The sequence below is a fragment of the Microcebus murinus genome, chromosome 19 (assembly GCF_040939455.1).
Source record: "Microcebus murinus isolate Inina chromosome 19, M.murinus_Inina_mat1.0, whole genome shotgun sequence".
Lineage (NCBI taxonomy): Eukaryota > Metazoa > Chordata > Mammalia > Primates > Cheirogaleidae > Microcebus > Microcebus murinus.
In genome coordinates, this window is record NC_134122.1 from 30635204 (window position 1) to 30663008 (window position 27805).

A 27805-nucleotide genomic window follows, 5' to 3' on the forward strand; every position below is an offset into this window, starting at 1 on the left:
AGATCTAACTCTACCCTTTTTTCTTGCTTACTCATACACACAGAGATATAATTTTGCATAAGGGGGATCCCATTCTTGTTTAATCCCCCAAACATCTGGAGAAACATGGCATTCTCATCACTCTATTCTAGCACTTACCTCCTTGTATAGGATATGCTTTAAAACATGTATCCATGACCAATAAGTAAACTTATAACCTTATTAGTCCTGTGTCTCCTCTAGAGTAAGAGCCCAAGCACTAGCTGATGAATGAATGAAAGCTTGAGCGGTTATTCTGCCTGCTGTACAGCCAGATAAGGGTCTCAGAGCATTAAATAACTTGCCCAAGAACACACAACTAAAATACTCACTCATTAGTTCAATAAGAAGACAAATAATGCAATTTATTTTAACAAAAATGGGCAAAAAAATTTAAGGAGACAGGATATTTGTATAGCCTCAAAGTAGTTCTCACAGTTATTTATTTATTTAGACAGTCTCACTCTGTTGCCCTGGCTAGAGTGCTGTGGCATCAGCCTAGCTCACAGTAACCTCAAACTCCTGGGCTCAAGCGATCCTTCTGCCTCAGCCTCCCGAGTAGCTGGGACTACAGGCATGCACCACCATGCCCAGCTAATTTTTTCTATATATATTAGTTGGCCAATTAATTTCTTTCTATTTTTAGTAGAGACAGGGTCTCAGTCTTGCTCAGGCTGGTCTGGAACTCCTGACCTTGAGCGATCCGTCCGCCTCGGCCTCCCAGAGTGCTAGGATTACAGGCGTGAGCCACCACGCCTGGCCCCAATTTTTTATTAATTACAATGGGGAAAACAGTAACTTTACAGTGAAGAAACATGATCTCCAGGGGTGGAAAACCTGCCACCTTGGGGCCACGATTGGCCTCTGGATCCTTGAGCTCGGCCTTTTGACTGAATCCAAATTTTACACAACAAATCCTTTTAATAAAGGGATTTTTTAAGCACTTGTTCCCAAAGTTTGGATTCGGTGGAGGGGCCACACTTGGGGATCTAACTGGAGGGCCATATGTGGCCTTGAGGCTGCAGGTTCCCCACCCCTTCCTGAACCAAGTGACTGAGGTTTGTTTTGTTTTGTTGAGACAGAATCTTGCTAGAGTGCAATGGTGTCATCATAGCTCACTGCAACCTCAAACTCCTGGGCTCAAATGATCCTATTGCCTCAGCCTCCTGAGTAGCTGGGACTACAAGTACACACCTCTACACTTGGCTAATTTTTCTATTTTTAGTAGAGATGAGGTCTCACTCTTGCTCAGGATGGTCTCAAATTCCTGAGCTCAAGCGATTCTCCCACCTCAGCCTCCCAGAGTGGTAGGATTACAGGCATGAGCCACCTTACTTAGGCTGTGACTAAGGTTTAACAGCATCAGTGATAAAATGTATTGACAGTGTGTACTCCTTGATAGAATGTGCTAAGAAGAGCACATCACTTCTGTGGCATTTTCTCAAAAATTCAAAACATCAATATAATAATGAGAAGATATAAGATAAGCCCAAATGGAGGGACATCATATAAAATATCTGTTCAGAAGTGTCAAGGTCGCAAAGGCAAGGGAAGACTGAGGAACCGTCATTAGCTAGAGGAGACTAAGGGAATTTGATAGTTAAATACAATGTGGGAGGCCAGGCACGGTGGCTCACACCTGTAATCCTAGCTCTCTGGGAGGCCAAGGCGGGAGGATTGCTTGAGGTCAGGAGTTAAAAACCAGCCTGAGCGAGACCCCGTCTCTACTAAAAATAGAAAGAAATTAATTGACCAACTAAAAATATATATGGAAAAAATTAGCCAGGCATGGTGGCACATGCCTGTAGTCCCAGCTACTTGGGAGGCTGAGGCAGTAGGATTGCTTGAGCCCAGGAGTTTGAGGTTGCTGTGAGCTAGGCTGATGGCATGGCACTCACTCTAGCTTGGGCAACAAAACGAGACTCTATCTCAAAAAAAAAAAAAAAAAAAATGTGGGATGTTGGATTGCATCCTGGAACAGAGGAAGGGCACTAGCACAAATAAAGTCTGTAGTTTAGTTGATAGTATCATACCAGTGTTAATTCCTTAGTTTTAATAATTGCACCATGGTTATTTAAGATGTTAACATTTGAAGAAACTAGGTGAAGAGTATATAAGAGTGTATAAGTAGTGAAGAGTATATAAGTATATATAACTCTTTGTACTATCTTACAACTCTTCTATAAGTCTATATTAGTCAAAATGTAAAGGTTTTTTAAATGGGCAAAGGATTTAAATAAACACTTTCCCAAAGAGAATACATACATCTCAAATAAGCATATGAAAAAACACTCAACATCATTAGTTATTGGAAAATGTAAACACTCATGAGATACCTATGGCTGAATTAAAAAGACTGACAATACCAAGTGTTGAAAAAAGATGTGAAGCAACTGGAACTCTTGTACACTGATAGTGGGAATGTAAAATGATACAACCATTTTGGTAAATAAATTTGGCAATTTCTTGAAAAGTTAAACATACATCTACCATACAACCCAGGCGTTAAAATCTTAGGTATTTATGAAGAGAAATGAAAGCATATGTTCACACAAGTACATGACTTGTACATGACTATTCACAATGGCTTTTTTTTTTTTTTTGGCAATAGTTAAAAACATGGAACAACCCAATTGTCTATCAGCAGATTAATTAATAAACATATTGTGGAATATCCATACATTAGATTACTACGCAGCAACAAAAAGGAATAAACTATGTATGGATGTATGTGACAACATAGATGAATTTCAAAATTATCCTTAGTAAAAATAGTCAGAAAAAGAATACATCCTGTGTGATTTCGTTTATATAAAATTGTAGAAAATGCAAACTAACCTACAGTGGCATGAAGCAGATCAGCAATTGCCTGGGCACAGGGACTGGGGGGAGGTCAGGATGCATTACGAAGGGGCAAGCAGAAACCTTTGGGGATGACGAATATGTTCATTATCTTGATCATGGTGGCAGTTTCATGGGTCTATATGATCAACCCTTGGTATACAAGGAGGATTGGTTCCAGGACCCCTGAGTAAACAAAAATCTGTACATACTCAAGTCTCGTAGTCAGCCCTCCAGAGCCCGCATATAGGAAAAATTGACCCTCCCTATACTTGGGTTTCACATCCCAAGAATATTGACTGTATTTTCAAACCAAGTTTGGTTGAAAAAAAATCAATATGTAACTGGACCCATCCAGTTCAAACTTGTGTTGTTCAAGCGTCAACTGCACATATATATGTCAAAACTCATCAAATTGTAAACTTTAAATATACACAGTGTAATGTACAGTAGTTCCCCAGTCTCTGAGGTTTTGCTTTCTGCAGTTTTAGTTGCTTGCTGTCAACCTCGGTCCCAAAATGGGTGAGTACAGTAAGTACAGTAGTACAATAAGGTATTTTGAGAGAGAGATCACATTCACATAACTTTTTTTTTTTTTTTTTTTCTTGAGACAGTCTCACTCTGTTGCCCTAGCTAGAGTGCCGTGGCGTCAGCCTAGCTCACAGCAACCTCAAACTCCTGGGCTCAAGCGATCCTTCTGCCTCAGCCTCCCAAGTAGCTGGGACTGCAGGCATGCGCCACCATGCCCAGCTAATTTTTTCTATATATTTTTAGTTGGCCAATTAATTTCTTTCTATTTTTAGTAGAGCCGGGGTCTCATTCTTGCTCAGGCTGGTCTCAAACTCCTGATCTTGAGCGATCCTCCCGCCTCAGCCTCCCAGAGTGCTAGGATTACAGGCGTGAGACACTGAGCCTGGCCCACATTCACATAACTTATATTACAGTATAGTATTACAACTGTTCTATTTTATCATTAGTTGTTGCTAATCTCTTATTATGCCTAATTTATAATTTAAACATTATCATAGGTGTGTATGTACAGGAAAAAAAACAGTATACATAGGGTTCGGTACTGTCTTAAGTTTCAGGCATCCACTGGAGGTCTTGGAATGATAATATCCCCACTGGATAAGAGGGGATGACTACAAATCAGTTACATCTCATTAAAACTATTCAACATGTGTATGTGGGCTACAGGAACCTGCAGAAATTGTGTGATCAGTTCATATATCCTTGCACTACATACTAAATCAGACGCAAAGTAGATGTGGAGTGGGACATACTTCATCAGTTATAGAGAGGCCAGTGATAGGACGCTTATTCCTCCATGGGGTTCCCAGAGATTAGGACTTTATGTCTGGAAACCTGTATCCCTCAAAAGCATGAGAGAAGTGGATCCTAAATTGCTGGGAGAGAAGGTAAGAGCTGAAAGCACCCAGCAGAGCCCTGTAGTTTATAACCTGGGGAAGGGTTTCCCTCAACTCTTGGCAAAGGGTTTTGCCGCTACAGCAAATGAGAGATTCCTTATTTTTAACTTGCTCTGAGTTTCATAGAGGAAGGTAACTCACTTGAGCCGTTCCCCATGGGGTGCCTCCAAACCACAAATTCCTGATTCCTACTCTGGTTTATTCTAATAAGAACTAAGCTGATCCCTTAATCCCTGTTTAAAGGGCCCGTGTTTATTGAAGCCATAAACTCTGGGCAAAGGGTCATGAATCAGTCTTTTAGCTGGGTCCTGTGCGGGGCGGGTGCAAGACTGGGAATGGGCACACAGAGGTGAGGTTATTAGGATTCCTGTCTGTTTCTCTGGCATTTTCCCTTGTAGACACATCCCTGTGAGCCCCTTGTACTTGGAATCTCTGAATGCCCCTACAGACCCAGCTCTCCACTTTCCCCAGCTCTGTGCCTGGAGGGAGGGGCGGGGGCAGCACTGATGGCTTCCAGCTGGGTTTCCCAATGGGCGGCAGCACTAGGAAATCAGAGGAGAAAGATACGGAGAGATTGGGGGTATTCAGCCTCCCTCACAGCCCGGCCACTGTTCCACAGTGACTGCGGGTTTTCTACCTAAGGGCACAGCTATGGGCAGGTGCCTCCTCTTCTATAACTTAGAGTCCTCTCCCCTTGTCCCTTTGGATCTAGAGATGTTAACATCTTCCCACTGTTCCAACAATCTTTGCTGCTTTACCTCCCTGGACAAGTCCTTTCATGCCGGTCACATCTTTGCACCAGTTCCTTCTCAAACCCTCATTAGCCTTTTGAGTGTGCAATCCCTCTCCGGCTACAACTCTGACCACACACCTCACAGCCCCAACAACCACGCTCATGCACAGTCTTTACCTCCCAACATTACACAGGTTGCAAACGGACCTCCCACAGGTCCCCGAGACTGCCCTCCCCTCGCGGCCTTGGAGCTCCTTCGGCTTCTCCTATTGTACCTCCCAGGTTCTTGTTTCCATCCACCCACCTGCCCACTGGCCTATTTATGTTGATAACGCTCTAAATTTCAGGCCATTTCCTCTTTCTCAACCAGTATACCGCGCTCTTATACTCAGTTAATGTCATCTCCCTCTTCCCAGACATAAAAGCTGGGAAATTAGGTGACATCTAATCTCTCCCAGAGAAACCCAAGAGAGGGGGTACTCCCAAAGCCTCCCACATAAACAGAATTCAAGCATAGGTGAAACCAGCCCCGTCCTTCTAAGCAAATACAGCCTCAAGGCAATGTCCCTTTCCATCACCCTCACACCCTTTTCATAGTTCCTCTACATTAACTCTGGCACTGCCCTGGCGCCCCATTCTCTTTGACCCAGTCTTATGCATACAGCCTCCCAAGGGAAGAACTTCCTCCTCTCCCTTCTCTTCTAGGCCTTCACTGTCCCACCCCTGCTGGAGTGCCCCGTGGGTCCCCCTCCCACCTCGCCCCCACACGCCGCGCCCACGGTGCCAGCTGCGCCGAGCGCGCGTCTGAGCAAAAGCCTCCGGGGCTCCCCAGCGCCTGCGATGCCCGCCCCCTCTTTCGCTTCTTTATTGAATGTGTGAATTTTTACCAAAAGCTCTAATTAAAAAAAATACATTTGAATCACCAAATTGTTTAATGCTTAAAGGTGCCATTCATTACTTTGGGTTTCAAAGAATTTTTTGAAAAAACACCTAAATTGGAGCTTAACGGAAAACTTGCAACTTTCTTCAGCATCTCCGCCAAAGATCCCACCTCCCGCCGCCTATCGGTACCTCGGCCGACGCGGGAGCAGGAGCCGCGGATAAACGGAAAGTGTCTGCCGGGCGCAGACCGGGAGCAGCCCGCAAAGCAGGTCCCAGGGGTCCCGCGGCCCAGCCCAGCGCCCTCGGCTCCGCGACACCACAGGGCCCGGGACGCTGGGGGAGCACCTGGGGGCCACGCGGGGCAGCCGGGCGCCGAGCCTGCCCGGGCGGCGGGGACTCTGGTCCCGGGGCTTCGGCCGCCGGGCTGGCCCTGCCCGCTCTCCAGTCCCGGGCCAGACCGAAAGGGGTTAACAGACTACCCCAGGCAGGCCGGGACTCCCGGGGGGGCCGCCGCCCTCGCCTGCATGCAGGCCGCCCGCAGACCCCGACCGCGCGGGACGAGAGCCCGCAGGAGCCAGGAGGCGGGGGCGGCGCCGGGGAGCGCCGGGACGGCCGGCGGGGGAGGGGAGGCGGCGCGCCGGGCGTCGGGGCGGGGCGAGCGAGGGCAGGTCGGGGCAGCCCGCCCAGGCCCCGCCCCCGCTCCGCCCCTGCCGCGGACGGCGTGACGGACAGGCCTTCGGGCCAGTCACAGAGCGGCTCGCCGCCCCGAGAGGCCTGCCCCACAGAGCGAACTGAGGGGCTCGGGAGAGGGCGGGGGCGGGCGGGGAAGCCTCTTGGCAAGGGGCGGGGCCGTGAGGAGACTGGCAGCGCTCCCAGCCAGTGGGAGGCGGGAGCCGTCCCGTTAGCGCCGGATCCCCGCGGGTAGGGCGGGGCGGGCGGCGCGGTGGGGATCCCGGGGCTGGCGAGGGCTCCTGACTCGGCTCCGCGCGTCGACATGGACCGAATGGCCAGCTCCATGAAGCAGGTGCCCAACCCGCTGCCCAAGGTGCTGAGCCGGCGCGGGGTCGGCGCGGGGCTGGAGGCGGCGGAGCGCGAGAGCTTCGAGCGGACTCAGGTGAGGACGGGGGACCTCGGGGCATCGCTGAGGCACCCTGAGAGACGCGGTGTCCCGGAGGGACTTTGAAGGGAGTATGGGTCTTGCAGGCCCAGGAGAGGACGAGGCGAGGGGCCATGAGCAGGGGCATCTGGTGCGCAGAGCTGGGTGATCCCGGGAAGGTCGGGGACCCCGGGGCATCCCAGCTGTCCCAGGGAAAAGGGCAGGAGGGGCAGGGGCGGGCTCCGAGGAGCTGACAGGATCCGTGCCGCGCGGCCGAGAGGGGCCAGGGCGGGCGGGGCCCGGGCAGGGGTCACAGGGAAGGCGAGGGGCCGAGTGGAAGGGGTGCCCCTAAGCATGGGGGGCGCGCTTGGCTGCCACTTGGAGACGCAAGTGTCGGGGCGGAGATTGGGGGTACTGGGCTGGGAATGTGAAGGGTAGGGGACCTTTCTTCTCCTCCGGATCACTTCTTGGTTGCGCTCACGACCCTTCCTTCCCGCCCCCCCCCCCAGCACCCCTTGGTGCCTCTTGCTTGGCTCTCAACGGCCCCAGCTGTTGGCTCTGAGGCCGGGGCGAAGGGGTCCGAGCGGGGAGGAGGAATGTAGGAAATGCAAAGTGTGGCCGAGCTTGGAAAATGACTCGGGGGCTGGATGGGGTGCCAGCCAGAGGCAGGCATGGGGGTGCTTGGGCTGACCGCCAACCTCTGGTCAGAATGAGCTGCCCAGGGGTGCCCAGAGCCCTGACTTGGGATCTTGGTTTCATCCACCAAGATGTGCCTGACAGCTCATAGGCAGACTGCCCTATTTGTCCGGCCTGACCAGGGCTTGGGGCCAAAATTCCTCAGTGTCATCAACAAAAAGCCACAATCCATTTTTACCTCAGAGTTTTTAATGCCTGGCGTATTGATTGGACTGAATAAAGCTGACATGTTTATGGTGTTCATCAGTTCATTTGTATGTAAAATCCATTTCAAAGAGTACAACACTTCTTTTAATCCCAGTGCCAAAGTTGTATGGGTAGATTTGTTCTCCACTCTGGCTTCAGAGTGGAACCTTTATAGATCCTGTTGAGCCTCTCCTGCCAGAGGCTGGTCCCCTGCTGTGTTTGTTCTGCAAGTATGTGTCACTGTTTCTTCCCCCAAACCCTGTATAGTTTGAGGGAAGGGGCTTCGGAGTTTTAGATAGAAAAGCTAGTAGGATCTGATTCAGGGTTCTGTATGTGGAATGGTGCAAAGAATAAAACTTTCCACCCCAGGAGATTTCATTCTCTTCTTTCTTTGAAAACCTCCGGCCCAGGCAGGTGTGTCTGGATGGCGTGAAGCAGGGAATCTCCTCTCCCTGGGTCATCTTAGGCCAGGAGGGAAGGGAGAGATGCCCATTCACTTCTGTCTCACTAACTTTATGGACTGGACCCCTGAAAAGAAGGAAGTTTTCTGTCGATCTCAGGTGTTACTGTCTCTGCTAGTTGCCTAATCACACGAGACTTCTTGCTTCATGAAACAGTGTGCATATTCTTTTTTTTTTTTTAACTAGACACTGAGATGAGCATCTTTTTTTTTTTAATGAAAGGAAAAAAATAAATAGGTATTATCTTATGACAACCCATTCCTTCTAGAGTCTCAAATAAATACAAACTGGAGCAACAGAGAAATATGCATAAGTTTTTGACCCATTATAGTGATAGAAATTAGGTTTGTGAAAGTTTCCACCTGTGACTGGCATGTCCCCTAGCTATACAGGGACGGCCCAAACAAGGAGAGTCTAGGTCAGCGTTTTGTGGTGTTTTACATTCTATGGGACACTTGTGATTGGCCACATTTGACCAAGTGGGAAGGAGAGGGAGGAAGTAGAGTGGAGTTGGAAAAGAGAATTTTTCTCCTGTTGAAACTCTTTAGGGGAGTAGAAGAGTAAAGAAAAAGAAAAGAGAACAAACCCAGCATTAGTCAATCTGCAAAAACTTATTTTGTTTAATGACTACCTATCAAATGTATTGTGAAATATAAAAATGAATTATAAGAAAAATGTTAGCGAGTTAGATCATGAGAATCAGCCAAGGTATAATAATAATTGTAACAAATTATTATGTTTGGCACCATTCTAAGTATTTTATTGTACTTAGAATATTACCTTTTTAAATCTAGACAAGAACTGATGAGGTAGGGATCTGCCACATTTTACTCTGAGGAAATGAGGCACAGAGAAGTTAAGTAACTTGTCAGAGATCACATAGCTAGAAGTGGTCCCAACCTTTAATCACACAGCTAGAAGTGGTCCCAGCCTTGTGCTGCCTCCAAGTACTAAGCAGATATATCCCTGGCACTGGAGACAGAAGATGTTGGAGTTTTACAGCTGGTATATGTATGTCTATGTGGCCTCAGGCAAGTTGTCTGAGCCTCTGTTCCTTATTGTAAAATAAAGATAATGCTTACCTTGAAGGTTTATTGTGGGGATGAAACAAAATAATATGCATGAAGGCATTTTGCAAACTACAGAGCACCGTTTCAGTGATGACTGTTATAATCTGACTGGGGAGACGAGACATAAGAAAGCAGAGTGTGAGCAGTGGTGCAGGCTGTGATTAACTTTTCCTTAGAGGGGCTGAAGTGTTACCAGGTAATAGGATAATTACCAAGAGTGCATGGATAAAGTATAGGTTATGGGGGTGGGAAAAGGTGGGGAGGCCTCATGGAGGGCTGAACCACACATTTCAGCATGAGTTATTAAAATGGCACTTGCTGGATGCGGGAGGGGGTAGGGCATTCCAATCCTAGGGGGCCGCGGTTACTGAGAACATCCAGGTAGGTGCAGAGGAGACTAATTGGCTGAGGTGTCGACAGGGGCAGAATTGGCCATTCCCCCCTCTGAACTCCTGTAGCAGAGTTTGTGAACCTCTCCCAGCTCCCATTACCTTGTAGTGTCATCATCTCTCTCTGTGTGGCCCTCAGTGAACTATGAGCTTCTAGAGCACAGGACTGTGTCTTGGTGAACAGGCCATAGTTGAGGTAGATTACTACCTCAACTATGAGGAAGATTGAGGAAGATTACTCAGGTCAGCAGGGAAGCCCTGGCCTGGGTGGACAGCTCTACCCTGGTCCATGGGAGACACCTGTCATTTCTTGATGTTTTTTTCTAATGGCCTAACCTTATATCCTACCCACCTGTCAGAGGATTCCGATTGCTTTGCCTCCCTTCCTGTGTCCCAGCACCTGTACCCTGAAGCCAGCCTTGTATCCACACTCCTTCCAGGAAACCTTGCCTCCTCAGCTCTTGTGGCACCGTCCTTGCACTTCACCTGGCCACTGTCTCTGCCAGAATGGACGCCAGGGACCCTTAGGGCCCAGCCACTGCTGCAGCCCCATCTCCAGCCAGACCCCTGATGTGTGCCCCACCCAGTGGATTGCAAGCAACCTTCAGGCTTTAGAGAAATGAAAAGTACTTCTTGCACTCAAAAAAACCTGTTGTATTAATGTTACCTTATCTGGAGCACTTTACAGTTTATAAAACATGTCTTTAGCCATCACTGGGGCTGCACGATCGTTAGGTATAATCTTCATTTTGTGGATGAGGACATTGTGACTCATGGAACTTGGGCACTTGCCCAGGGTCATCCCATTGGTGAGTGAAAAGTTCAGGATTCAAAGCCAGGACTCCAGGTTCCAAGTCTCAGGCCTGTTCTACTACACTGTCCTCACACAAGAGGACGATTCTGGAATGAACAAGGAGGGCTGCCAATCACAGACAAGCAAAATACCCTGTCTGTTTTTAGTTAGCCAAAAAACAGTTTTCTCTATGGTTTGTTTATTCTTGCAACATCCATTTAGTAAGCACATACCGTGGAGGAGCGCAGAGATGAGTAAGATAAAGAGATGAGTCCCGGAGGAGCTTGGGAATCAGCAGGGAAGTGGACCGGCCTCTGCGAGGCTCCCCGACAAGCCTCGCTGCTTCTGTGTGGTCAGAGGCCTGGCAGCACGGAGCCATGGGATCGCAGGCCCCTGCCCTGGACCTGCTGAATCAGAGCCTGTGTTAGCCAGAGCCTGGACGGTCTGTGCACGCTGAAGTTTGAGCTCTGGAGTAGGTGAATTCTGGGGTCAGAGGAAAGGACGAGCCTGCAGGAACCGACTCTTAGAGGAGGGGCCAAACTCTTAGAGAGTCACAGTCTCTTTGGGTGGAGCACCCCACAGAGTAAAGGAATCTTAACAAATCGTGCATTGGGAAGAGCCTTGATTTCTAGAGAGGAATAGACAAAAACAAATATTTAGGGAGGGCCTGCTGGGGAGTAGGAACATGCTAGGTAATTTATATCCCATTTAATAGCTTGGGCTCAGAGAGGCTGAGTGACACAGCAAAGTCACACAGCAAGTAAACAAAGAAGCTAGGACTTCAAAATCAGATCCCAAAGTCCCTTTCTCCATGTTTAAGTTGGGGTGTTTCTACCATCTTGCCCAAAGTCTTCAGCAGGTGCTCAGCCTTCGATTCACCAGCTGGAAAACGTTAGGGATAGGCCGGTGCGGTCCCTCACACCTGTAATCCCAGCACTTGGGAAGCTGAGGCAGAAGGATCACTTGAGACCAAGAGTTCGAGACCAGCCTGAGCAGGAGCGTGACCCTGGCTCTACAAAAAATAGAAAAGTTAGCAGGGAATGATGGTATGTATCTGTCCCAGCTGCTCTGGGAGGCTGAGGCAGGAGGATCACCGGAGTCCAGGCATTTGAGGTTGTAGTGAGCTATGATGATGCTACTGCACTCTAGCTGGGGCAGCAGAGCAAGACCCTATCTTAAAAAAAAAAAAATCTTAGGGTTGGAGTAGAAGGATCAGTAGTTCTCAACCCTGGCTGCGTGTTAGAATTATCTGCAGAACTCTTTTTAAACATACTGTTTTCCTGAGCCCTACTGCTCAAGGACTCTGTAGGGCCCTGACACCCTTTGGGCTCTGGGGTGGCTCAGGTTATACCCAGAAAACCAAGATGGCCCGGGGCCTGCTTCCTGCAGGTCCGCAGAATCTGTCTTTTAGGTTTGTTCTTTGTAAATGCAAATGCCCAGGACCAGGCTAGGTTGTACCCTGAGCCTTGTACCTGTCGCTCCTTCCCCTGCTGCCCGCTGACCAAGTGTCCCAAGTGCGTACTGAGGTATGAGCAGGTGCCTTCTTGCAGGGAGAGCTGTGGATGGCTTCTTATATAAAAGGTTCTGTCCCCTCTCCTCTCTTAGTGGGCACTGAAAACGTAGGAAGGAGGCTAAGAGCTTCCTCTGGGTCCCTGGTTTTCACTCTTCTGGGTTTCTTCCCACTGCTGGCCATGACGGTAGTGAACATTGCTGCCCACTTGCTCTGTGCCGGCAAGAAAGGCCTCACACGAGCAGCCTTTTCTACCCTCACTACAAACTGATGAGTTACAATCCCCGTGTCACAGAGGAGGAAAGTGAGGCTTCCAGGGCTTAATCGTGAGCTCATGAATCTAAAGTAGGTAAGTGACAGAGCAGGGACTCAAATCCAGAGAACCAGCCCCCAAGCCTGGCTTTCCAGACGGGTTGCTGTCTGTCTGTCCCTTGTCACTGCCCGGTGCTCTCTTCCTCTTTCCTCCCCCTGATGCTTGGGGTTCCCACAGCGCTGTCCTCACCCCACTTCTCTTTCATCTCCTGTCTACTTCCTCTGCCCTCACCTCCGTCTGAGTGTTTCTGTTCTCACCTCCCCGCCTCGCCCTCCTGACTTCCCAGCCTGCATGACCACTTCCCACTGGACACCTCCACTGCCTGGAGGCCCTGGGTGTCATACCCCCCCTTCTCTCTGTTGTTAGTTCTGAGTCTTCCCTCCCTCCTTCCCCAACAGCTAATAGCTGCATTCTGTTGACTCCTCTCTGGGAGGTGTCTGTCCTTTGCTTCGCTGTTCCTGCCCTTATTACCTCTTGCCTGCACTGTCGGCCTCCCATCCGCCTCCCATCTGCCCTGCCCCTTAGGCAGCCTGTGCCAGACAGAGGCTCCCTAAGTCCAGCACTGTTTCTGTGACTCCCTTTTTTCAAGAGCCTTTGCTGGTTCCCCTAAGACCCTGCATGATGTGGCACCATCAGGGTCCCTGGTCCCTGTCCCTTTCCAGCCTTACCTTACCCTGCATCCCTCCACTAGACAGCCCCTGCAGTCTGGCTGCAGCTGGATCGTGTGTTCCAGTGAGGGGAGCCCTTAGCCACCGTGTGTCCTCATCTTCATCCAAGCCCACATCTGGGCTTCCCTTCCTGACTGTAACCTCTCAGGGGCAAGATCCGGGTCTCAGTGCCCAGTGTAGACCCTTGCATGAGGCAGGCACCAGTACCTGTTTGCTCAATGTATGAACATAAAACAGTTGGAGGATTTGGGTGCTGTAGGCAGGTCCCTACTTGTAGAATACTTTTCCTTTACATATTTTAGAGATTCTCCCTTTGTCTCTTTTGATTTCTCCAATGAGTAATTTTTTTTTTTTTTTTGAGACAGAGCCTTGCTCTGTCACCCCAGCTAGAGTGCAGTGGCGTCATCATAGCTCACTGCAACCTCAAACTCCTGGCCTCCAGCAATCCTCCCACCTCATCCTCCCAGAGTGCTAGGATTCCAGGCATGAGCCACTGCACCCAGCCTCCCATGAGTCAGTCCTACCATGTCCTGCCTTGTGTGCGAGGCCTGTGAACCCGCAATGCCATGGAAGCCCCTGCCCCACTCCCTGAGAGTTAGGCTGTAGAACCCACTTAGAGCCTCTGGAGCCTAGGAACAGAATTAGGGCTCGAGGTTGACTATTTGAGTTTCCACGAAGTTGAGAACACTTTATAACACTTCCTGAAACATAGTCTTGGCCTTCCCAGGGCTGCTTTCCGATTAAGGTGGGACCTTTCTGAGCTAGCAGATATCACCAGAAAGGGAGGGGGACTGGCCTCGTGCCTCGGGCACCTGGGTGTGGCCGACTGGCAGTGGCCTGTGTGCAGGTGCTGGAGTTTGCAGCAGGGGACTAGGGACGTTAGGGTGGGTGCAAAGTAACATGAGAGCACTCCCCAGAGAGTGAGAAAATCTGGCTCTGCTACATAAGTTCTCATTTCAAAATAAGGTTGGAAAAGATATTGGAGGGTCCTTCCAGCTCTCAAATATTTTAGCTTATAAAATTTCTGTAAGCCGGCTTCACATTCTGAAATAAGGACACGCGTTTCTACTGAGCTCCCAACCGCTCTCTTGAAAAGAGTTTCCAGGGCTCCTGTATGTGGAATGGGGACTAGGTACCAGGGTCGAAGGGCTCTTGAAAAGCAGGCGGTGCACCTTAGGAAGGGATGGAGAGTGTCCCTGTGGCTCAGAATTGCAGATTCCCTGGCCTGCTTGGGTGCTGGGAAGGGTCCCCGTCTGGCACATCTGCAAAGCACCGATGAAGAGTATTTCTCATCCCCACCATCCCTTGGCTCACTTACTCCACCACCAGGACCAAGTGTGCAGATCTGGGTGTGGCGGTGGTGTCGTGGGCTGGCAGCCAGCCCCCGGCTGCATCTAGGAGGGCTGATGGCCTGGAGAGATGCCCACCTGGGAAAGGGAACTTGTCAGCCCCACCTCCCGACAGGGTGGAGGCTGCTTCCTGTTTTCCTGCCTGGGCAGGCAGGGAGGAGCCCTCTTCCCAGCTTGTGGGCAGGATAGTCTGACATTTGTAAGGGGAGAGGGACCGGGATTTAAGGTGTCTGCTGGCTGAGACAGAGGAAGAGAAATGGCATATTTTCTTGGACGGGAAAGGTTGCTGGTGCTGCCTCTGCTAATAACTGCTACGAGACGGCAGAGGAAGCCTGTCTGCACTGTTCAGGAAGCCAGTGTGGCCTATGGCTTCTGTTTAACACCAGCTCACACTGGTTGTAGCTTAAAAACTTGTTCACACATGACCTCTTATAAGCCACAGAACAACTGTGCAATAGGTAATTGTGGTCAATATTCAAATACGGACACTGAGGCTCAGAGAGATTAAGTGACTCTCACAAGAACACTCAGGAAGTGGCAGAACTGAGGTTTGAACCTGGCGTGTCTGTCCCAAATTTTATACTTTCTTTCTATATCTCCCTTTAAAGCTGAAGCCTGGTCTGGGCCTGGTAACTTACAAAAGGTACAGAGATTTTTTTTTCCTAAGTCTTTTCCAATTGACTTATTGGAACATTGAAAATCCCTTCCAGAAGAAAACTTTTGCAGCACACATAACCATCAAAGGACCTATATCCAGAATATATACAAAACATAAGAGAAAAAAAATCTTTTAAAAGACAACCTAAGCTGGGCACGGTGGCTCACGCCTGTAATCCTAGCACTCTGGGAGGCCGAGATGGGTGGATCGCTCAAGGTCAGGAGTTCAAAACCAACTTGAGCAAGAGTGAGACTCCGTCTCTACTAAAAATAGAAATTTATTGGCCAACTAAAAAAAATTAATTAATTGGCCAACTAAAAAAAAATTAATTAATTGGCCAACTAAAAAAAAAAATATATATATATATATATATATATTTAGCTGGGCATGGTGGTGCATGCCTGTAGTCCCAGCTATTCAGGAGGCTGAGGCAGGAGGATTGCTTGAGCCCAGGAGTTTGAGGTTGCTGTGAGCTAGGCTGACGCCATGGCACTCTAGCCCAGGCAACAGAGTGAGACTGTGTCTCAAAAAAAAAAAAAAAAAAAAAAAAAGACAACCTAATAGAAAAATAAGCAGGAGGTACTTCATCAAAGAGGATAAACAAATTGCTAATAAACCTCTGAAAGGGTGTGGAACTTCATTAGTAATCAGAAAAATGTAAATTAGCATTTCAGTGAAGCCAGGCGTGGTGGCTCATACCTGTAGTCCCAGCTACTCAGGAGGGTGAGGCCAGAAGATCACTTGAGGCCAAGAGTTTAAGACCAGCTTGGGCAACATTGTTAAATCTCATATCTACAAAAAATGAAAAAATTATCTAGGCTCAGTGGCATGCACCTGTAGTCCCAACTACCTGGGAGGCTAAGGTGGGAGGATTGCTTAAGCTCAAGGTTCTGTGGCTGTAGTGACCTATGATCACACCACTGCACTCCAGCCTGGGCAACAGAGCAAGACCTCATCTCTTAAAAAAAAAAAAAACAACCAAAAAAACAAATTACAATGAGATACTGCTACATGTCCAGCATACTACCAACATTTCAGGGTGGCTAAAATTAAAGAAAACAAACAAACAAAACCCCTGACAGTACTAAGCATTGGCCAAGATGTGGAGCAATGAAAATGCTTAGGTAATGCAGGTGGAACTGAAAACACATTGGAAAACAGTCATCTGGTTTTATCCTAAAATTATAGATATGCATACTCAGTAACTCAGCAATTCCACTGCTAGTTATATACCCAACAGAAATGCAATACATGTACCAAAAGATATTTAGAAGAATATTTATAATCATGTTTTATAATAGTCACAACCTAGAAACAACCCAAAAGTCCATCAGCAGAAGATGGTTATATAAATTGGGATAGAGTCTTTCACTGGAATACTACACACCCATGAAAATGACTAGACTCTAGTTACGTTCGACAACATGGATGAATCTTACAAACATAATGTTGAGAGTGAAGAAACGTCAGACACAAAAGGACACTTTCTGTATGCTTCTGTTTGCATTAGGTTCAAAAAACAGGTGAAACAAAGCCATTATTTAGGGGTGCTTGCTCAGATGGTAAATTTGTAAAGAAAAAAGGAAGCGATTACCATAAAAGTCCTGTAAAAGTTATCTTTGGAGGCCAGGCGCGGTGGCTCACGCCTGTAATCCTAGCTCTCTGGGAGGCCGAGGCGGGCGGATTGCTCGAGGTCAGGAGTTCGAAACCAGCCTGAGCAAGAGCGAGACCTCGTCTCTACTATAAATAGAAAGAAATTAATTGGCCAACTAACATATATAGAAAAAATTAGCCGGGCATGGTGGTGCATGCCTGTAGTCCCAGCTACTCGGGAGGCTGAGGCAGGAGGATCACTTGAGCCCAGGAGTTTGAGGTTGCTGTGAGCGAGGCTGACGCCATGGCACTCACTCTAGCCTGGGCAACAAAGTGAGACTCTGTCTCAAAAAAAAAAAGTTATCTTTGGGTGCAGGGGAGGTTAGTGATTGGGAAGGTGTGCAGAGGGTGCTTCTGAGGTCTGCTAGCAGTCTTTAGCTTGGATAGTGGTTTATGATAATTCATAAAGCTGTACGGTTTTTTTTTTTTATTTTAAAATTTTTATTAGAGACAGGGTCTTGCTATGATGCCCAGGCTGGTCTTGAACTCCTGGCCTCAGGTGATCCTCCCACCTCGGCCTCCCAGAGTGCTAGGATTACAGGCATGAGCCACTGCACCTGGCCAAGTTTTGTGTACTTTTCTGCATTTATATTATATTAAAAAATATAGCCGGGCGCGGTGGCTCACGCCTGTAATCCTAGCTCTCTGGGAGGCCGAGGCGGGCGGATTGCTCAAGATCAGGAGTTCAGAACCAGCCTGAGCAAGAGCGAGACCCCGCCTCTACTATAAAAATAGAAAGAAATTAATTGGCTAACTGATATATATATAAAAAATTAGCCGGGCATGGTGGCGCATGCCTGTCGTCCCAGCTACTCGGGAGGCTGAGGCAGAAGGATCGCTCGAGCCCAGGAGTTTGAGGTTGCTGTGAGCTAGGCTGACGCCATGGCACTCACTCTAGCCTGGACAACAAAGCGAGACTCTGTCTAAAAAAAAAAAATATATATATATATATATATGTATATATATATATACTTAAAAAAAAACTTCTCCCAGGTAATAGGAGATGGTATCCACACCTCCTTGAGGTCTCTCTCAAATACAGCCTCACCTTGAAAGCATTCCTGGTGCTGCCGTAGAACTGGGAGTTTTTGATTTATGAACCGTGCATCTGCAAGCAGCATCTTCCCAGGACTGCTGTAACTTGTAGCAGGGAAGTAGAGACCTGTCATTACTCCACACTTGGCATCTTGCCCTTCAGCGGAGTTGCGGCTCCATTCATTTGTGTCTTGGGTCTACCTTCCTTAGCGGCAGACAGGCTCTAAATTTCTCACTCATCCTTTAACATGTTGCCCCAGCACCCAGCAGAGGGTTTTACCCCAGCTAAGGCTCAGGATGTCTGTTAAATACAAAGTTGATTAGGTGGTAAAAAGTTCTCAAAGAGGAGAACGAGAGAAGAAAGTGTGTCTCCAGGCTTAAAAGAAGCATGTTTTAAATAAAATCAAAGATCTGGGTAGTGGATTCCTGGTGCATGTAACCTCAGGCTTGGTGGTTTGTATTCCAAAGATTTAGATCAAGCCGTGAATGATGGAGCCATGATGAGCCACCATGTGAATCTGGGAGCTTGGGGAATGTCAGCTGGGCACATGGTGGAAATGCTACCTTCCAACAGTGGTTCTTTGAGGTCTCTGGTTGGTTGCATGGTCCCTGGGTCCCACCCACAGTGGACAGTTCTTAGGCTTGGAGGTAGCTGTGTGTGAATTATTCTGTCTCACACACCGTGTCTCTTCTCCATATTGGGCTGAAAGCACATGCCTTCTCTATTTGGTTTTGCTTGAGTATGCCTTGACTGATGCTGTATTCTTTCCTCCCATTTCCCATAATTCCTCAGAATGAGAGACACAGGCATGAGCTACAGGGTCCCTTCTCTGAGCCAGATCCAGGGAAACTTCCCATGGAGTGGCAGGTCAACCCAGGGGCCGGCCACCTCTCTGGGCTTGGCACATGGTGGGCATTCAGAAAAATGTATGTCGAGTGCCTTATTCATCTTTGCAGCTTCAGTTTCCTATCTCAGTGTCTCGCCCTAAGCAATGCTCAATAAGAGTTTGTGGAATGAAAGATAAAATATTTCGAATAAAGAACTGAATGAGCATCAACCATTTTTGGTTCCAGTTCTGAACTGTGAACCCTGATGAGCTACCCCAGCTTCTGGAAGTGAAGCCACGCGATTAGAGCCACCAGGGAAGGCCCTGTCTTAAGAGACCAGCTCTCTAACATAACTGTGGGTGGTTCTCAGGGGACTCCTATTGGATGTCGGCTCCCTGACTCATGCTTGCAGGTGACCTGGAGCTCCCCCGTTTCCCCCGAGAGCCTTGATCCAGGGTGAGACCTCCCTGTGCAGTGCAGGCCCCTTGCTGCCTGAGCTCTGTCTCCTCCTTTGTTCTCAGTTTTGGGGAGTCTCTGTTTACAAACCATCTCTGGTTATTCAAGCTGAAATTCTCCCAGTCGTCTTTGACACCCCCTATTCTGCACCCCTACAGCTAGTGCCTGAGTGCTTGTGTTTCTGTCTCCTCCCACTCCACCTCGCTCCTCCACCCCACTGCCTCTGCCTCAGGGGAACTACTCATTGTCTGGTCCTCCTGCCCTCCAGGCCCTGCCCTCAGGAAGTCACTCTCTTCCTAGCTGTCAGAGTTCTCTCTTTTAAATGGTCAGCTACTCATATCACCCTGCATTTTAAAGACCTCTGTTTGTTCTGCATTATTCTAAGCTGAAACCCAAGCTCTCTGGCCTGACACAGAGCCCCACCTCGCTAGACCTCATTTCCTGTGCCCCTCTGCCCCGCATCCCTGCCCCCCAAGCCCTCGGGGCCCAGCCAACACAGCCCACTGCTCCCTGCTCTGTGGCTTTCCAGGTGGTGCCATTTTTTTTTTTCTGCCTAAGAGACCTGTCCCATGTTGTCCACCTGCCAAACTCTTCTTCATCCTTAAGTCCCACCTCAGATGTCCCCTCTTGGGAACATCTCCCATTTCCCCTACTTGTTCAGGCAGATTTATTTGGCTGTGTTTCTCTGTACTGGGGCAGTGGCTTTTGTCAGGCCGTATCAACGTGTCTCTCCGGGTCTGTGTCCCACACTGGACTGGGAGCTTCCTCATGGCTTAGCCTTCCCCCATCCAACCCCCAGCACAATGCTTGGCACACAGTGGGATCTCAGTAAATGTTTGTTGAATGAACTAATGACACCCGTGAAGGACCTGCTTGCATTGGATTATTGCTATAACAAACAATGGGATAGACCCAGCGCCTACTCCAAGGCAAGTGCCCAATAGTTATGTGAACATATTCTATCTGCTTCACATTAGACTGAAACAGAAGTCTTAGCAGCACTAGTAGCATAAAGGTGAGTGCACTGAAAGAATGGAGAATTTGGTGGGAGAGACAGAGATGGAGGCTTTTGTGTTTAGAGCCACTGATTTACATTGCACAGTGGTGCTCATGGCGTCCCTTCATTGGCTTAGAACTTTGAAAGGAGATGTGGCAGGCAGAACAGTGCCCTACCCGCAACATATCCACTCCCTAATGCTGTCACCTGTGAATATGTTCCATGGCAGAAGGGGCTTTGTAGATGTAATTAAGAACCTTAAGATAGGGAGAGAATCTTGGATTATGCAGATGGACTCAAGCTAACCACAAAGGCTCTTAAAAGCAGAGAACCTTCTGCTACAAGCACAAGAGAGATTCCAAGCGCTAGAAGGATTCCATGCACTGTTGGTGACTCTGAGATGTAGGAGGGCCAGAGGGTGGCCTGTGGGAGCTAAGGGTGGCCAGCAAGGAGCCGGGGACCTCAGGCCTAGAGCTGCAAGGAATTGGACTCTACCAACATGCTGAATGATCTTGGAAGCAGATTCTTCCTGGGGGGCCTCCAGTACAGGAGACTGTCCTGCTGACACCTTGATTTCAGCCCCGGGATACCTGTTTGGCCTTCTAATCTACAGACCTGTGAGATAACACATGGCTGTCATTTTAAGCTGCTGAGTTTGTGATAATTTGTTACAATATAAAACCAATACAGGAGAACAGGTAGCTCCTGCTACAGGGCAAGAGGCCTCCCTGCACAAACAGGCCACCTTTCAGACCTAAAGGAATACTTGTTATTTCATTGGTGCTTGTGGTGGCCACGGATCAGACATTGGATTTCCACACTTGGCATTCATTCACAGAACCTTTATCCTGGAAAAACAATTCAGCAGCCTGTGCAAAACATATTTTCCTGCTGGGCTCTGGAATTCTTTGGTGCAGTGCCAAGTTTGAAGATCACAGATGTAATTTACTTAACCTTAAAAAAATTTTTTTTTTTTTTTTTTATCAAGTGCTGCACTGTCTATTAAAAAAGGCGAGTGGGAAATCCCAGGGTAAGTATAGGATCACGGGGGCATCTGTGCTGGAGAGAGAGCTGACTTATGGACAGGAAGCAGGGGGAATAAGTAAGTGCCTTCCCCCAGGGTGAGCCTGCCATGTCCAGATACTTACTCAGGCTCATGGTGGTGGTCTGGAATGTTCCAGCGTTCCTGGGCTTAGCTGCAGGGCAGCCAGGAGCTCCCACAGCAGATTGGGAACTGGGAAGCCTTGCTTCTCCATGCTGTGGCTCTGTCTGTTCTGCCCTGGTCTCTACCCTCAGTGGGTCTTCAGCCTGGGTCTGTGAAACGAGGGCTGTTAGGTGAGATTGCCCCAAAGGCTTAGAAGGTTGGTGGTTCTGTGAAAGCACAGTTGATGGAGCAGCAGCCGGTCAGTTACACCTCCAATAACACCACTGAGGTAGCAACCTGTCACAACCCACTACCTTTAGGTCACACCTGGCCCCTGGTACACCAGCTTTGCTGTCCTGATGCTCAGCTTTGGAATTCTGTTTGGCTCTCCCCTCTCTGTGAGTCCCTTCCTCCTGGGTACCCTTGGCTGCACATGGGTAACATTTTCTGCGTTGGTTATATGGGCCTTTCCCCACCCCCAACCCCTGGAAGATCTGGCCACCCAAAATTGCTCACTCAGAGAACTTACCCAGTGAAGAAGCCTTTTGCAGTTAGTCACATCTACCCTCTGCTTGGGGCTGTCAGGTACAGTTGCACAGGCTGAACACTGTACAACTTTGGGGGTGTCTTCTGTTCCTGGCCTTCCTAGTGTTCACCTGTTAGGCCTAGCTTATAACAAAAGTAATTTTCCAGAAAAATCTTTTGACACTAAATCAGAGGCCACATGGGATATCTGAATATGATGCCACTGCAATAAACCTGTGGCCCAAACTACTAAACCTATTTGACTTAGAGAATGTTAGAGCTAGAAGGGATATGAAAGAGTCTTCAGTAAGTGATTGCATGCTGGTGACCACAGATTATGTTTCTTTACATTTTAAAAAATAAATTTGAACCCTGTAGCCAGTGCATAAACACGTTGGTTCCCCGGAGTCCCCATTGCTGCGTGTTTTCTCCCACCAGGTTCGTTCATTGACCTTTCCTCCCTAGTTCTTTGTGTTATCTGAAGCATGGTCTTTGATTTAATCCTGTTAAGTAGAGATCTACTGAAAGAACAACAATAATAATACCTATCTTGTAGAGCTGTTGAAAAGATTAAATGACATAATGCATGAAAAGTGCTGAACACAGTGCTTTACCTGTGCGCATTCAGAAATACCAGCTTTTACCTCTCTCTTACTAGTGCTTAATAGCATCTAAGTCTGGGGGGCTGTGGTACTCTTTGACATAGAGTAGGTGCACAGATGTTGGATAAGTAAATGAATAGGTCCCAGTTTCCTGGTTTATTTGCTCCCTGCATAGGCCTGAGCTGAGGGATATCTAGGTGAGGACATGCACTGGGGAGTACCTGAGTTTGCACATGAGCAGAAGCGCGGGAAGAGTTACTGGAGTATCTCAGGAGGTGTTTACCTGCACGGTGACCTGAACATGCTGGCTCATCTTTGTACAGGGCCTTGGGAGAACTGCATGCTTGGAGGAATCTGCATTTCTGGTTCAACAGCCTCAAGAAAGACATTGCTACACAAAGTCTGCCCTGAGCTAAGAACTATCATGAGGGAGGGATGCAGAGAAAATTATTGGGTCTGCAAAGACAAAGGCAAGCGTGCAGGTGGGCTGGGAAGATCACTGGCTCCAAGTCAGAAGACTGGGGTTTAAGTTGTGACATCTGGATTTTCTGTTTTGCATTTTATTTTCATTAAAGTTATACACGTACGTAGATACTAGAGTCAGATGGTTACACAGGCTTGTTACCAAAAAACAGCAGTCTCCTGACCTTAAGCTTTCCCTTTCTCCAACCGTTTCCTGCTTCTCAGAGGCAACCAGCTCATTCTTTTAACTGCTTTAGTTGTAGCCACTATTATGAGCCTGCCATTATGGAGGTTAAACATTAGGTATTCATTTCCACGTATGTCCCCCTACTTCCCATGACAAATACTTTCCCTCCCTGTCCCCCAAGAGAATCTGAACTCCATATTCAGTGTCAACTTTATCTTTACCCTGTAAATGCTAGGGGCAGCTGAGTTCCTGGTGTAATTTGATATGTTTTTCTTCCTGCACAAATTTTTGTTATTCCTGGAGTCATTAATTGTCTTTGATCATTTGCTTGAGTTTCTGTGTATTTGTCACTAAGTGACCCACAGCTCTCCCTGCAATGTGTAAATGGGCCACTGAATACAATAGATACTCCATCATCAATTTCATCATCCCAGGGGCACGTGAGAATGCCCATGGGCAGGGGCTTTTTAAGAAGTCAGGAATTATGACCAAGAGATAGATTGGTAGTGATTGTTGCTGTCTGGAGCTTTCCGCCCAAATCTCCAAACTGGTAAGTATGATAATTATAGGGGAAATGAAAGGATGTTTCACCTCCCACAGTGAGGAGTACGACACATCTAACCCAAAAGGCAGAGCAGGCTAAATGTGTTTATAAGGCCATAAGGAGTTTGCATCAGTTCATAGATGACTTAGCTATGATGTAGTGTGAAGGGACATCTGAGCTGTTGAGGGTGTCCTGTGCCACAGGGGTTGGTCAGAGGCAGAACTTGGGGCTGGACTGGACTGATCTGATGACATTAATTATGTTTCTGTAGGAGGAGAAAAAAATATCCTCTGATGCCTAGAAAGACAGTAACCATATCATAGGGGTGATGGTAAGGGTGTGGTCATCTCCTTCGTGCCCTCTTGCAAAGGCATCCCAGAGCCAGGAAGTTGTGAAATTTATTTACTTCCATTTGTTCTGTGTGCCAGTTTAATATATTTAGAATGTCTTTTTGTCATGGGAAATAGAAAATAAAAACCAACTGGTAGGAGAGAGTCTTAAATGCCTGGGGTAGATTCCCAGCCACAGTTCTGCTGTGGGCCCCAGAGTTTGGGGCAGGCCTAAGTCTAGACTGGCTGTGAGACCCTCCAAGCCTCCGTTTTCTCATCTGCAAATTACTTTACATAACAGTATAGGCCCACCGTCTCTCATCCACAATTCTGAAATCCCTGAAGCTCTAAAATCCAAAAGTTTTTTCCTAAGTTTGGGACCGGACCTGCACCTGTCTGCATCCTACTTAGTCTTCAGTCTGTGCCCTTCCTAGCGTGCACACTCACACGCTCTGTGCAGAACATTACTGTGCCCGAATAGAGAGTGTCGCCCAGATCCCCACATTCTAAATTCTCAGACACGCTTGGTCAAGAGTTTGGGACAAAGAATTGTGCCCCTGTGGTATCTACTCCATTGTGTGGTTGAAATAATTTGAAAGAAATACCTTACATATCATGAAATGAAGCACCAGGCCAGGCAAGTAGTAGGTGCTCAATAAATATTAGCCGTTATCCTTATAACTCATTGGCTTTAAAATCACACTCGTAGAACTAGGAACGATGAGAGCAATTGACCACCTAAATCTAACTTTCCGTGCTCAGTCAAGGTCATGATGAAATTACTTTAAACTAGAAGGAACTGAAGTAGCAGCTTGGTGTATAAGAGAAAGATCCAAGGACAACACTCCATTCAGATTCTATACTGTAGTGTTGGGCAAATGCCTTAACCTGTTTGCCTCAGTTTCCCCTTCTGTGTGATGTAGATAACAATACTTGCCTCACAGGGTTGCCCTGAGGATCCAGTGACACTCAAGAAGGCCCTTGATTGATGGAGTGAGCTAGCCAGGTTGCCCTGTGGCTTTCTTGCCCTAAGTCCATAATTTGAATTTTATCATGAGAAAGCACCAGACAAGCCCATGTTGAGGGATGTTCTACGAAGTACCTAACCAGCACTCTGCAAAAGTGTCAGGGTCATAAAAGACCAGGAAAAACTAAGACACTGTCACAGATGGGAGGAGACCAAGGAGACATGACGGTATGGGACCCCAGATTGGATCCTGGAACAGAAGGAGGACAGTAGTGGGAAAACTGATGAAATCCAAATTAACTCTGTAGGCTAGCTAATAGTATTGTATCCCAGGGAATTTCTTAGTTTGATGACTCTTCTGTGGTTATATAAGATGTTAGTTAATATAAGGGGAAGCTGGGCAAAGGGTGTACGGAAACTCTGCACTATTTTTGCAACGCTTCTGAAGGTCTAAAATTATCTCAAACTAAAATGTTAAAAAAAAAAAAAGAAAGAAAGAAAGAAAGAAAGAACGGCACGTCTCTTGGCAAACCCTTAGTCCGGACTGAGTGAACATGCATTCCCTCGCCCCTATGGGGCCTCTCATCCCTGGGGACTCCAGAGACCCACACACGCAGAGGGACAGCACAGGACGGTTGCTGAGGATAGAGGGGAGGGGAGTCCAGGTTGTGGCAGAGGACAGAGAAGGTCCAGTGCCTGCTCCAAAGAGGAGCTGCTCCAACGTACTGTAGGTCTTGGTGGCAGAAATGGAGTAGAACCTTTATACGCAGTGGCAGCCATCACCGGTGGCAGTGGGCCTGGCATAGGAGAGCAGTGACACTTTGTAGTCAGTCCGTCTTAGTTCCAGCTGCGGGTTTGCTTCTCAGTATTCTATGGAGGCCTGGGGAGAGTTCCCCATCTGTGATGTGGGATCTTATGCTGACATCTGGGCTTGTGAGGGGGTTGAATGAGAGGGTCTGGCAGTAGCCGGTGCTGGCTGTTGTGTCCCCTCCTTCTTGAAGCCTTCCCTGATACTGCCAGTGGAAGTGCCACCACCCTCCAGGCTCCCCATGGCACTCACTTTGTGCCCCTGCAAGGGCCCTTCCTAGGGATGGCCTTCTGGTCCCCTGGTTTGTGTGTCTTGTCTGTCCTAGGACCTGGAGCTTCTGTAGGCCACAAGGCTTTGCACACAGGGACCATTGAGGAAATGTGTTGAGGGAGTGAGTGAGTGAATGAATGAATGGAGTGAGTGAATAAATGAGCAAATGAATGAATGGATGAACGAGTGAGTGAATAAATGAGTGAAAGTATGAATGAATGCATGAGTGAGTAAATGAGTGAGTGAATAAGTGAATTAATGATTGAATCAGTAAATGAGTGACTGAGAGAATGAGTCAATGAGTGAGTGAACGAGTGAACGAGGAGATGACTAAGTGGGTGACTATGTGGGTGCCCTCCTGCCTCAGGGAAAGAGGCGGTCTGGGTCCCACCTATGATTACGGCCCAAATGGCTGCCCCATGTCAAGCTGTCCTCCAGGATAACTTTGGAAATGTTCAGCCCAAACACACCCTCTTGTTATTTTCCCCCCGCTATCTCGAGTGCCAGTCACCTATCCAGAAAAAGCAGTTAGCTCCTTTTTTAAAAAACACGGTTTGAACATGTCAAGTTTTAAGGCTGTCTGTCGGTGCCTCGGAATGCTCCTGGCCTCTCTCCTGGTTGCAGAGAACTTTTTGCCACAGGAAATCAGGCTCATTTTGAGGGCCAAATAGTGGCTAAATATAGCCTTCCAGCACAGATATTTAAAGAGCTATGTTGATGATGTTATGTCTGAACAGAGAAGAAGGGAAAGAAAATAACTTTTTTTCTTTCCCCCGCAAAGAGGAGCGAAGTTACGCCAGGTTTTCCGTGGGGCTGCAGGGAGCAGAGTGGTGGTGTGTTGTCAGTGTTTTAATTATGGAATTACCAGGTCTTCATCCTAGGACTGTCACCAGCGTCGGGCCTGGGGTTTAGATGTCTGTTGCCAGGCAGTCGTTTCTAACATAATTCCTTCTTGGAAAGTGACCCAGGCGAGTGTGCCCTCCCTCCCTGCCAAGCCCAGGAGAGCTGTGCACGGGGAGGTGTTGGTGAGAGCTGCTCTGTCCCCTCAGCCCGGGACTGGCAGGGGGCCGGGTGGAGGAGCCACCCTGCGAGAGACTCCCCTGCCCCTCATAGCATCACTCTCTCTCAAGTGCTGGTTGACAAGCAGCAGGTGACAAGTGATGGAACACTGGGATCTTTACCATGAAAAGACAGCTGTAGACACAGAGGCCAGGAAAGAGTTCATGTCTCAAAGAGCGCTCTGGACTGAAATGCCACTCATGCCCATCCTGATGGCATCCAGGGGCCTTCTGTGGGGCCAAAAAGCTTCCCACCTGCTCTATTCTCTGGTCTTCATCTGGGACTCATTGGTGGTCAGGATAACGTCAAGAGAGTATAAAACTTTGGGGATTATGTTGCTTTGGATCTCAGATATCCCTTCTAGACTATAAATAGGACTATTCTAGGAGTTCTTCTAAACTTTCTTTGGGGCTGAACTTATATTTCTTTGGGGAGAGAAACTAAATAGCTTCTTAAAGAGGTTCCATGTGATGAACTCTCTTAGTCTTTATATGCCTGCAGGTGTCTACATTTCACTATCTCTTTTCTCTACTCTGTTATAACCAAGATTTTATTAGTATTTGCTTGATGATCAGTACATAAGCATCATGAATTATTAATGCTAGTATTTAAAAGCCTAAGCAGCAGGTGTGATAGTGCTTGGGAGTTAGTTGGGAGGCTGAAGCAAGAGGATCACTTGAGGCCAGGAGTTCAAGACCAGCCTGGGCAACATAGTGAGACCTCATCTCTACAAAAAGAAAAGAAAAGAGAAAAAAAAAAAAAAAAGCCTAAGCAATGTAATTGTAATACTTTGCCAAAGAGTTACTCAAATAATGTTCCAACTCCAAAATTTGGAGACTGTTTATCCAC

At 47.8% G+C, this 27805-nt stretch overlaps 1 protein-coding gene across 4 annotated transcripts in view; it reads left to right on the forward strand.

Annotated features, from left to right (window-relative positions):
- Nucleotides 1-6840: 6840 nt before the first annotated feature.
- HIP1 (huntingtin interacting protein 1) overlaps nucleotides 6841-27805 on the forward strand; it is a 153141-nt gene continuing 132176 nt past the window's right edge. For 2 of the 4 annotated variants that reach the window (XM_012742198.3, XM_012742199.3), the window contains exon 1: nucleotides 6841-7015. In XM_012742198.3, coding sequence (XP_012597652.2) covers nucleotides 6896-7015 — 120 coding nt within the window. In that variant the 5' untranslated portion in view covers nucleotides 6841-6895. The remainder of the gene's footprint in view (nucleotides 7016-27805) is intronic. The other 2 variants (XM_075995372.1, XR_001148275.2) reach the window with 2 other exon arrangements.